This window comes from Mytilus californianus, unplaced genomic scaffold (genome assembly GCF_021869535.1).
Source record: "Mytilus californianus isolate M0D057914Y unplaced genomic scaffold, xbMytCali1.0.p SCAF_8, whole genome shotgun sequence".
Taxonomy (NCBI): Eukaryota; Metazoa; Mollusca; class Bivalvia; order Mytilida; family Mytilidae; genus Mytilus; species Mytilus californianus.
In genome coordinates, this window is record NW_026262734.1 from 37,440,620 (window position 1) to 37,453,488 (window position 12,869).

Consider the following 12,869-nt stretch of genomic DNA (forward strand, 5'->3'; position numbering starts at 1 on the left):
TGGTTTTTATATTGATGAAAACAAAAAGTAGTGTGTCAAACAGTTAGAATTCAAATTGTAACCCTACAAGATAGGTCAAAGGCTGCAATCTTATTTGGGAGAACTTTCATAATTTATTGTTTTTTGTCAATAGATGAAATGTAATAAGTCAATTTTCAGTCGTCTATAAAATTGGATGTTCGTCTGTGTATATTTAAGTGACTTTTTGGGAAACCACGAGTTTTGTACATTCATCTATTGGTGATGATACAAAAGAGCATTTTTGGGAGGGTTGGGATCTCGCTAACATGTTTAACCCCGCCACATTTTATATGTATGTGCCTTTTCCAAGTCAGGAGCCTGTAATTCAGTGGTTGTCGTTTGTTGCTGTGTCACATACAAAAAAAAATCCCGCCAAAAAATGTGTCCCTCCAAATCTTTTTTATAACTTGAAGAAAAAAAGTATGAACCTCCCCCCCAAAAAACTGAAAAAAAATCCCACCCCCAAAAAAAATTTGTAAAAAATTTGAAATTTCAAAACTTTTGAAGAAAAAAATATGAACCCCCAAAAAAAATTCCCCCCAAATTTTTTTCGAAATTTTTTAAGATTATTTCCTTTTCAGGAAAAATGTACTATTACAGAGAGTTCCATAAACTTTAACACAAGTTATTGTCTTGAAAATAGAAAAATGCTTGTTTTTTACCCCTTTTTTTGCCCCTAATTTCTAAACGTTTTGGGCAATTACCGCCAAACTCAATCCCAGTCTTCCCGTTGTGATATGAAACCTTGTAGTACAATTTCAGAGAGATCCATACACTTACACACAAGCTAGTGTCCGGAAACTACAAAATGCTTGTTTGGCCAACCTTTTGACCCCTAATTCCTAAACTGTTGGTACCATTACCCCCATAATCAATCCAAACCTTCCTTTTGTGATATTGAACCTTCTGGTTAAATTTTATAGAGATCCATTTACTTAAACTAAAGTTATTGTCCGGAAATCAAATGTGTCTTCGGACGCCGACGACGACATGATAGCAATATACGAACGCAATTTTTTTGCAGTCGTATAAAAATGACAAAAAGACGAACAGCAATCTACAACACACAACAAAACAAAAGAAAACTAAAAACTGGGCAACAGAATTTCACAAAAAATATTACAGTCGATAAGTATAAAAATCAGGAGATGTGGTATGATGTAGTTAATTTCGTTTATTTTATATCCTACTAGATTTTCCACTGTTTTATTAAATCTTGAGGAATTAAGTAGGTATAATATAATAGTTTTGCTATGATGTTTATTGTAGTGGCAAGACAGAAATAAGGTGTTCATAGTCTGTTTTGATTGAACACTGATGACATTCATTATTTGAAAGTAATTTCCATCAAATTAATTAATCATTGCATGACTTAATTTCCACCTCAACAGTTTCTTATCACGTAGGTTATAAAAACTAAAATAAAATAAAAATGTTTCCCAAGTTATAACTCTTATTGGTTTATCTGGTTAGTTTTCATTTATTATATTATTATTAATTTCTCTAGTAATCGTTCTGAAATTGATTTCTTTCGTAAACACTATTTTAGAGCATTCATAGTTTCATGAATGTTAACATTGGTTTTAACTGGAATTTCTAGACATATTACTTATTATAGTAAGCCAATTTAAATAGTATAATTGCTTTTTGTACAATATATCTGCCTGAAGCAATATTGCTTATTTTTCAATGTAGAAAGTTTGAATGTGTCTGAAATTTGACCACTTTCATCTATATTATCATTAAAAAAAAAATATTTTTATATACATGTTGTATTCGTTTAAATTTAAAAAATTGTACATGGATTATAATGTTATTGATTATGTTGAGAAAAAGAATTATTATCTAGCTACACCTTTTTTAATGTACATCTAGAAAACCACATATTCTTGTCATTCATGATTGATCTTGTTTATTGTAGATAATATAAAAAGCCACAGAATCTTCTGAAATAAAGAGAGAGATGATACCGGGCTTAGTATTTTTATTACATCATATAGAAACTTTCAAAATTTGTCTCAAAGCAAAACCTACTAGTATTTGAACACAAGTGTTTTCTGTTCGATCAGTAAAAAAGGAGTGATAGAGAGAACAAAATTCCTTCCAGATTTTAATATTATTTTATGACAATTCTTATATGATTTGCATATCTACAAACACTTGAATGGGATTTGTCCGTTAGAATGTTTTCATGTTGCACCAACTACTATCTTTACGAAAACACTATGTCGATTTCACTTTGATCTATTCATCCATGGGATCAATTGTGTCAAAGAAAAATTGAAATCGAAGACAAAACTACAAATCTGTTATTCCTGTTATAATGCATGACCTATAACAGTATGCAATAGAGACTGACAAACAATATAAAATTAGAATAAAATAAAATTCTGCAAAATGTCATGAATGATTTTGTCGCATTAACGTCATTACACAACATGACTTCAGTCGAATGCAAACTTTGAAGCTGAAGATATACCGTTACTTGTACATTTCAAGGTCGAAAACTATCTTATTAAGTTAGAGTTTATGACGTAGGTATGTTTTTTCCTTTTGATTCTATTACATTGATAGATATTTGTGGATTTTTAGAAGGTGGACATGGTAACTTATGCCTTAGTTATAACATGTCATATGTGGATTTGGCGGTAAATAATAGCAAGTGAAAACAAATTGATAATAATAAAAAAAAGCGAATGTTTCAGTTGAGATTAAGAAGGACTTTTATATAAATTTGTGAGTCAATTATTGCAGAAACTTTGCCATAATCGGTTTTGGAATCGTTAAAACTATTTCCCATTAAATGAATAGAGCTATATATTCATTTTAAAATGAAAGCATTTAAGACATTTAAGAAATACAAATCAAAAATGAAATGAGAAAATGGTGTCCTTCAAAATCAAACAGCAGACAAACTGAAATTTAACGTTTGGAATTAAGTGAATAATTGTTCTACCTATTTACATGTTTAGAGATGAAATTGCGTGAACGTTTTGCATTTTGGAGGGGATAAAATGACAACTGTTTAAAATGGGCCTACAAATCAAGGAATTAACTTTAACTAGTTTTTGGTTGAGCCAGAAAAAAATATTATCATTGCAGCGGAAGATAGTTCAAATGAGGGTTTAAGTATAAAAATCAATTTAAAAGGCTTATGAATAAAGGCAACTGAAGTATACCGCTGTTCAATAGTCATAATTCGATTAAGCAAAAACAAATCCGGGTAACAAACTAAAACCAAGGGAAACACATCAACTATAAGAGGAAAACAACGGAACAATAGAACCACTGAAATACAACAAAATCAAACGCAAACATATATAGAAACGGACTGTGTGATTAAAACTGCAATATTCCTGACTTGGTACATGACATTTTAAGAAGAAGTGTCTAAAGTCAAAAATGTAAGAAGGAATTGTAAAAAATCAAAATCCCAGACTTTAAACTCATGCAAATCGATATTAAAAAAAAATGTCTAAAACAAATCCACTTATTCAAGTTTGTATTACTATATCAAGGGGTAAAGTCTAAATGCCCAAAGAGAACCATCCACCTTCGACAAGACATATGACACAATCCTTGGCAATTTAAAAGGAAAAAAACACATTTGAATCATTCAAAAAATGTATTGTACTGTTAATTGAATTTAAAAACACAAAACATACATGTAACACATACCACTCTTATTCTGTTTCTATTATCCTTGCCATAGCTAACAAGAAACAGTAGACATTTTCCATAAATAACTGGTTGTCCATATATATATATTTGACATTTTGGTTGAAAACTTGATGTCATTTGATAATATTCCTGGGGATTTTTAGCAAGATTTCCATCTTTACCTCTGCGAAAAGCGGCTGCTTGCATACACTCCTGAAAATATACAAACAGATTTACATGATCTTATATTGCTTTCTTTTTTAATCAAACTAGAACACGCCCGCGACATCGCGGGTCCGTGACTAAAATAAATTACCCTTAATTTAGCCTGGATTTTCAATATTCGTATTGTCATTTGATAAAGTGATGCTAATTATATGGTGCAACGTTTTCTCTGCTTTTAAAATCCAATACAATATAGTAGTGGTAATCCAGATAGTGGAGGGAAGAATAAAGGAAGAACTACAACCGGTAACTACATGTGACATATACTATAAGTATCGGTATCGGATTCGACCCGAAACTTGTTAACTATTGGTAATATTAATTATATGAAAACACAAGGGCCTGGAATGATGTAATTTTTAATCAACACCATTGTCCTATATTAGTTATATATTAGGTTGAATTTTTTTATTCCTTTTTTTTTTTGGGTCATGCCGGCTTACAAATTGGTCTTCGTTATCTTAGTAGCATAGATGTAACAAAATACCTAGTCCTATAAAATAAAAATTATTTTACAGAACAATTATATCAGACGTTATATTATATAAAAGGTAATATCCCTGTTGAGACACGACTTTACCCATACGGCTATTTTAGCTATTTCATACAGACACAGATTACAATTTAAGCCGTATATTTGTTGTTGTTTCTTTTTCAGTTTTGTATTTCGTAAGTACGCTATAATATATTCAAGTTTGTATTTATGAAGTTTTTATTGCAACCATAGAAAGCAATTTATCACGAGAGCCGAAATGTTCCACTGGGAGATTTTGGAATTTTTAGACCTAGTAATTTTTCAGACATATTATATATTCCGTTCGCTGCCGAAAAGGCAAGTATTGTTACTGTCCTTATTTAGTGGGTTTTGGGGTATCTCAATAGCAATGGCTAAAACAGTTTACCAAATTGCAGTTTGAATTCTTCTCCAAAAAACTGATCAAATGGTAAAATATTTTAACAAATTGCTTCAGTGAAGGTTGTTAGTATTTAGTGAGTGCAGTGAAATAAAAAGTAATACTTACCATCCAGCTCTAGTTAGTTGATGTCTATGTCCTGAATTTCAAACACAATAACGACTTACTATAATATGAGTCACTGATTTAAGAAGGTCTAACTTAGACATGAAAACTTCTATCCTAAATACATTTTATAAATGAATAGTTCAAAACATTGTTTTGTAGGTCAATAATTTATAGCTCTGTTTCCTAACAGCAAGTTAGAGCGTAATTGTAATTTGGATATTTTTTCTAAAGCAATTACTAATCTTTATGTTGTCAAATATGAACTTCCTTCATTTTATAAGTAATTTGTTTGTAACATTACTTCAAAGATTATTTAACTATTATCCCCTGTTCTGAAAAGAACACTGAAATTTATTTTTATGATGATTAAAATTTTGAACAAAAAACTGTTAAAAACATATTATGAAACACATTCAAAGTTCTATAAATCATATAGATTCCTCTGTAAATTAAGAAGGTATCACCAGCTCAGTAGTCAGCAATTCTGTGTTGACATGAACTTTCATTGATATGTTCAAAATTATAGATTAACTGTCTTGCAAAACTTTGAATTGTTCAAAGTACTAATGATTTTCTATCACCGAGTATTAGATTACTTATAAGCAGTACTCGGTTTGCGGAACAGTAAACATACTTTTCGGAATTTTGTGTCCTCAATGCTCTTTAACTTCGTACTAAATCGGCCTTTCAATTTTTTTTATTTCAGTCGTATTGATGAATCTTTTGTAGGCAAAATCATAAGTCTGGTATCTTTGATTACATTTTTAATATACAATGACTCAATAAAATTTTTGCCTTTAATGCCAGCAGATCAGTAATTCTTATAGAAAATATTATCCAAATCACAATTACACAATAACTTCTTATAGGGAAACAAAGCTATAAATTATTGACCTACAAAACAATGTTTTGAACTATTTATTTATACAATTTATTTAGGATAGAAGTTTGTATGTCAAAGTTAGACCTTTTTAAACCAGTGACTCATATTATAGTAAGTCAGTATTTTGTTTGAAATTTATGACATAGACATTAACTAACTGGAGCTGGATGGTAAGTATTACTTTTTATTTCACTGCACTCACTTCATACTAACATCCTTTCAAGCAATTTGTTAAAATAGTTTACCAGTTGACCAGTTTGTTGGAGAAGAATTCAAACTGCAATTTGGTAAACTATTTTAGCCATTGCTATTGAGATACCCCAAAGCCTACTGAATAAGCACAGTAAAAATTCTGTGAAAAGTCTTTTATCAAAATATCAATATTAATATCAATATCAGTCAAGTTTGTCTCACTTTTTTGGTCTTTATTTGTGGCAGAGAGATTTTGTCAATTTTTGAGGATTTGTATTCCGTCAGTTTTCTCTTTCTTTAATGATTATTTTAGAAATTATAGTAGATCTTGCATTGAACCATTATGATAATTTTTTTAAATGATGGCTTCCATGTTGTTTAGTGTGCAGGAATATATTACACCCTTTCAAGATATTCTCAGAATCGTTCAGCAAAAATTTGGTTCAAATGAATCCAGATGTTTCAGAGGACACGATTTTTAAGAAAATATTACGCCGATGAGTGAGCTTACCGCGAAATACAAAAATGATCGACGCCAAGTGTTTGTAATAGGTCACATGTGCTATAAGCTGTTTGAACTAAAAATGGAAAATCGATTGGCTTAAAGTTTATATTTGTAATTTTTTTACTTGCCTAAGAACTGGCCGCAAGTCGATTATCTACACATTAAAATATTAGGCTACGATTACTTTTCTTTATAAAGGTCTTGTTGCTATGTTCTGTAACTGTCTAACGCTTCAACAATATCAATCTTGTCGTAAGGAAGTGTTGCGCGTACAGAGCACAGTTAGAGACGGTGGGATAGGGTGTTGCCTTAAAACACAACGGAAACTTCGTTTTCTTATGGAGGGGGTTATATTGAATGTGTCAAAACAGTTATAAGGAATTGATTTAATTATAGCTAGGCACAGAACATGTTCTGTTCCCACCTATATGACAATCATCAGGACTATACTTGTATTGCGTAATGCTACCAAATTAAACCTATGTCATTGTTGTTATGTAGTACTAATATACCAAACAGGAAGGTGGAAAATGTTCTGCACGCAGAGGACATTAACCACAACATGCATTAAATGATCTCTAGGGTATAAAATCAATGATGTTGACTATTTCATTTCAATATGAATTAAATCTGATAAAATCTTATTTGTCAGGAACTACCAAAGTTCAATGCAAGTTCGAACATTTTATATGATGTTGACAGAATCAAGTCTTACTAATAAATCAAAGTGTATATGCTTTGTCACCAAATACGACTTTTTTTTAATTTTAGCTGTCCTGCACCAAATATGTTAGTACATTTTGGTGTGGTACGTAATGTTTAATCATCTTTTTCAGCATTATTTTGTGAACTTCACCAGAATGACATGCAGAAATGAGAGATAAGCTTATTTTGTAGACTTTGAATTCATTATTATACATTTGGGACTTAGTGCGAATTTCATGGATAAAATTCCCACACAATTTTAAATATTAGACAAAAACAAATTTCCCGTAGGCTTATATGCAGATTTTGTCCAATTTTTTATTTACAGAAATTCATTAAGTATAACAGACACCATAGTGTGTTACATTTTCAAGTCTACTTAACATACATCGATCGTAATAGAACATCCATGTTTATAGGCAAAATTAAGGTATCGTAGAGCATCTTGTTTAAACTGTTGTTGATTATCCTTGTCTGGAATAACTTTCTGCAAAATTTCAGTTTTTGTTTCCTGAAAATTAAAAAATATTAAAAAAATAGTCCCAACAGAGATGTATAGTATCAAAATAAAACATTAATTTATTTATCTATGAAAGTAAAACAATTTTGAAAGGGATGAATAATTCAGTATTTGTGAAACTGTTAGGGTCTGCAACTTTCCATTCATCCGTTATATAAAATCATAATAACACTTCTTGTTTTCTTAAATGCAGAATATCATATTGTTATGTTTCTGTGAACTAAACGCATTTTTTCAAAAGATTATTGATGAGTACACTGGTGCCAAAAAATTCACAAACGGAAAAATTGATTTGTTCATGTATCTAAAGTGGTTTGGTAGAGGGCCAAGTTACCATATCAGTAATCTCTGGAAACTTTTACTAGGCCAGTTTAAATGCTAGGGACCCCTAATGCAATTTGCAGTAAAATGATTTAAATGACATATGTTCAACCGTTTAATGAGTTTGTATACTATTCTGCAAACCAATACGACTTGAAAAATCTTAAGTTCATAATGATGACGAAAATGTCTTAATTTAAGATCGATGCATTGGCATTTACAGCTGTAGGCTAATATCACCAGATTAAAGACAAGTTTAAAGTTATGGACATTTGTACTTTGTGGTGAACATTCATTCAGATATCACATGTATTTGACATCAAACTTCCTTTAACTTATCTTTAACTTCTAATTTATTGGAATGAACACATGAAAAGATTCCTTGACAGAAACACTATAAATCTTGCGGCTCTATGCATTGCTGACATGAAAATTTAACAAAATCAAAGCCTCAACCCTTGTGATGATTATCTTCTGTTATAGCTTAATATGCTGGTGTTATATTCTACCTACATTTCGCGTTTATTCGTGCAATAGAAATCTATAGCAGAAGTCTTCAGATATAATATATTGCAATATTACTGAAAGTGTTTTAGCAAACCTTGTACAAAACATCTTGAATCTTCCAAAATAAGTTGAATTTCTCTGTAAGTCCTTCACTGTTCCTCCAATTCAGAACCATAGAATGGGTAGCTCTAAATTTGTTAGTATTCTTGCGGTAGTAACTCTCAAAACATTTTAAACTTTGATGTTTCATATTGACTGTAATGCCATCTTTATCTCTGTATAGTTCGCATAGTGTCGGAATATAAAAGCCATCTGAAAAAAGTAAAACCTCATCAATGATATCAGGCTAATTATTTAGTTCGCAAGACACACGTTTCGTCTACATGAAACTTATAAGTGTCACTCAACAGTTTGAAAGCCAAATCAAATACAAAATTAAAGAGATTTAACAACCAAAAATTCCGCGAAAAATTACTCCAAATACGGTTAAGACGATCTATACCTTGGGTTATGAAAACCTAAGTGTTTTGAATATTTCAACTTTATATAAAAATTAACTTTACAACAAATGCCCACATTTTTGATTTTATATCAGCATAAAAGTGTTGACTACTGGGCTTGTTATTCTCCGAGAGACGAATCGTCAAACAGCAATGCGTCGATCCAGTGTTTTTAAAATCTCATCAAAGATACAAGGCTTATCGTTTGTTGCTATTTATCATATTTGATAATCGTTTATAGTAATTAACATTAATCAGACCGTAAGTTTCCCGTTTGAATTATACAAGATAGTTTAACACTAGAAAAAAAAGTTAATTACACAAAATGCTCTCTCTAGAAATGTGTTACAAAATTACTTACCCAGGATATTTCATTTGTGACTTTCAAAATTATTTTTCGTTTATTATAGCGGATCTGATTAAGGTAATCATGAGAACGACTTCAAACTCACCAAAGTTATAAGTTACAAATTGTGATTATTTAAACATTTGCCTACGTAAAACGTAGATTGCACATTGAAATGTATGCCTATGAAGAGACGCGAAGCGAAGCTGTGTAAACGGAAGTGCGCGACATGACATCCAAGTTTAATGCAGTATAAAATTCATGTATAAAGCAGTTTATTCCATTCTAATGCAAACTAGGCAAAACTTTCCGTTTCAGTCATTATCAAGGTGTAAAAATTGAAGAAAGTTTTTGAAAATATATTCCACTTTCTGGCTTCTTAATGTAACATTCGAACGCTCAACCATACACTTCATACGTCAATGTTAACGTTAAACGTGTATTATTTTAGAATTTCACATAAATATGATTTTCAGTTGAGAAATGTTATTTGATGGTTCATTGTTTAAGTACACTTATCATAGATAATAGGATTAAAAGTATTTCGTCTTCAAAAAACTCATAAGTCCCGCTCGAATCAAAGAAGATGAAAAAACAAAAAAAGTATGAAGATGAAGAGCATTGAAGACCCAACTTTCCGAAAGGTTTTTTTTTCAAGTACAGCTGAGGTAATCTATTTCTTGGGTAGAAAATCTTTAGTATATCGAAAAAAACAAAGTTTAATTAACAGATAATGTATGACCATATCAATGACAATTCATGTAAACTCAGAAGTTCAGATCAGGCAAACATATAAATTTCAGAATTGAGGATGGCAGCTTCTGTTAGTTACAGCCAGGTTAGCCTTGGAATTCACTCATCGAAATAAGGGATAATGTCTAATCAAATAGTCATTTCAAACAAATATAATCTTGTTATATCCATCTGAACAATCATAAGGAAATCGTCTCCAGCTTTACATTAATTAATATGCGTATCTTTAATTCTATGCGTTTTAGAAAGATCAAGTAAATGTCTACTATATTATTGTTTTAATGCAATTAAATTTATTCTTGGTTATCTTTGCTTAAATATTAACTTATCAATTGCAGAACATTTAAGAATTTCGTGAAAATGTACCTTGATAGCATATCCAACTCTCTGTTTTTCCTGGAATGCTGTTAAAAGTTAAGCACCTAAAATGTATTTAAATATAACACATGTCATTTCATTTCAGTTGCAAATAAATGAAGGGTAACGTGCAGTATATTTAATTCGGTTACATTTAATAAAAAACTAAAGTTACAGCAGTTGAAATATATATATTGTGGATATTGAAGGAGTAAGTAATGTTTCTACAATTTTTTCATACTTTTTACATGTTTTACTTAAATTTGGACATGAAAAAGGTAGGTAGAGCTTACAATAAAATCCAAATGTTATGTATTACAGTATAAACTTCAAGGTACTAGAAAATTTACACCCACCTTCCAAAATATGCAAAATTGATATTCAATTAAAAACAATAGCTTTAAAAATTGTGTATCAAATTGTCTTAGTACACCCTCCCAAATCAAGAGACCCATGTCTTAGCCATATACGCAGTTATTGTCATGCGGAGACGCCAAATTTCAGTCCTGGTATCTATGATGAGTTTATTTAGCACACTATTAACAACCAACATTATGATTGGTAGCTCTCATTTGGCTTGTTAATCCATTTTACTTTTTACAGTCATCTCTGTCTATTATTGCTTTCACTGTAATATTTAAAGAGGGCACATATTAAAATGTCTCGACTCCTTTACTAACCACGATTGATCTACATGTTGAATGTTTATAAGATCAAGGTCTAACTTTAGCTGTAACATACATTTAACATTATAAATGGTCCACGGAGATTAAGTTTAGTTTAGTTGGTTCCTTTCATATGAATATATACTGCTTATTAGTTACCCTACTATTTATAATATCCGATTTGATTTGATTTGATTTTTGGTGTTTAACGCCACTTTTCAGCACCGCTTTTGGGCTATTTCGTGGAGGGCAGTTTTTATTGGTGAAGCCGGAGTGTCCGGAGAAAACCACCGACCTTCGATAGGAAAACTGACAATCCTAGTCAATTAAGATTGGAGTCGAGTGCACCCGCACGAGCGGGGTTCGAACTCACAAACTCAGTGTTGACTGGCTAGTGATTACAGTAGTAACTAGCCCCGAGGCCCCTTATATTATAATATCCGAAAAACGGAAGTATTACGAAAACTGCGCGTATGTCAATGAAACATACAAATTATTTGCACGTCATAGACGGAAATGTGTACCTTAGAATAGTTGTATACAATAAATACAGTTGACCTCGTGTCAATATCAATTTGAAAATGGACTTACTCATAAAACACTTTGGTCAATGACCCGTGAAAATAAGGTTAAAACAGATGACACCAGATGATTCCCAACGCAAATGTTGGCCCTCACAAGCATACTATATATCTAAAGAAATTGACCTACAGATTTTAATATTTGTGAATTGATGCTAATCATTATTACTTCAAATTTGCCAATAAACTTATTAAATGAGGTAAGGTCAGATGAAGGTTGTCATACGGAAATGTACAGCTTACACCTGAAATCACCCCCAGTTTTTGGTGGGGTTCGTGTTGCTTAGTCTTTGGTTTTCTATGTTGTGTCGTCTGTACTGTTGTGTGTCTGGTTGTCTTTTTAGTTTTGGCCATGGCGTAGTCAGTTTGTTTTCGATCTATGAGTTTGACTGTCCCTCTGGTGTCTTTCGTCCCTCTTTTACAATAATTACATGAACCTCATATAGTTGACTAATCATCTGTTAAATGAACATGATCAAAGACACACTATGTTAATCAATGAACTTTGAAAATGACGTCATGTTCAGATACGCGGGCAAATATATCTAACAATCATATATCCCCCAGATATATGGTTGAGCTGTGTCTTAAAGTATCTGAAAAACAAACTTTTAATATGAAAACGTTTATGTCAATCACGTAACCTAAGTATGAGGTAAAGGTCAGATCAACTCAGTTTGAAAAACACGACAGATATGTTGTTCTATTGCAGAAAAAATCCAGAAAAAATATCATGCTTCTGTTTAATTCACATTACAAACACTGCTTGATAGGTATTAAAAATCCTTTTGGAAACCCAATATATAATGGCATGAAAATTATAAAAAATGAAATCCTGAACAGATCTGGGTCTGTTCTGTGTTGGTTAAGTATTGCAACCAAATGAGACGAACTGGAATTTCCTTCAATGTACTAGATATCATGTCCTTACAAACAACGTCATTGTACTGGGTCTTGAAAATGTGCCTCAAACCCATTTCCAAAAAAAAAATATCATCATTATACTACATCTTGTAAACTGTTATCCCTACTCTAGAATTTAAGACAAATTTAAAAAATCAATTCAGCTTTGTTTCATTAAAAATAATGACCAACGAAATTACAAA

At 31.2% G+C, this 12,869-nt stretch overlaps 2 protein-coding genes across 9 annotated transcripts in view; both read right to left on the bottom strand.

Annotated features, from left to right (window-relative positions):
- Positions 1-12,869, bottom strand: part of LOC127711413 (transient receptor potential cation channel subfamily M member-like 2) — a 550,384-nt gene that overhangs the window by 414,611 nt on the left and 122,904 nt on the right. The gene's annotated exons all lie outside the window — the stretch shown is intronic.
- LOC127711418 (uncharacterized) overlaps positions 1-12,869 on the bottom strand; it is a 46,194-nt gene that overhangs the window by 21,755 nt on the left and 11,570 nt on the right. For both annotated transcript variants that reach the window (XM_052217461.1, XM_052217460.1), the window contains exons 6-9: positions 10,527-10,582; positions 8,656-8,873; positions 7,602-7,724; positions 3,700-3,894 (exon numbers count right to left, since the gene is read on the bottom strand). In XM_052217461.1, coding sequence (XP_052073421.1) covers positions 3,700-3,894; positions 7,602-7,724; positions 8,656-8,873; positions 10,527-10,582 — 592 coding nt within the window. The remainder of the gene's footprint in view (positions 1-3,699; positions 3,895-7,601; positions 7,725-8,655; positions 8,874-10,526; positions 10,583-12,869) is intronic.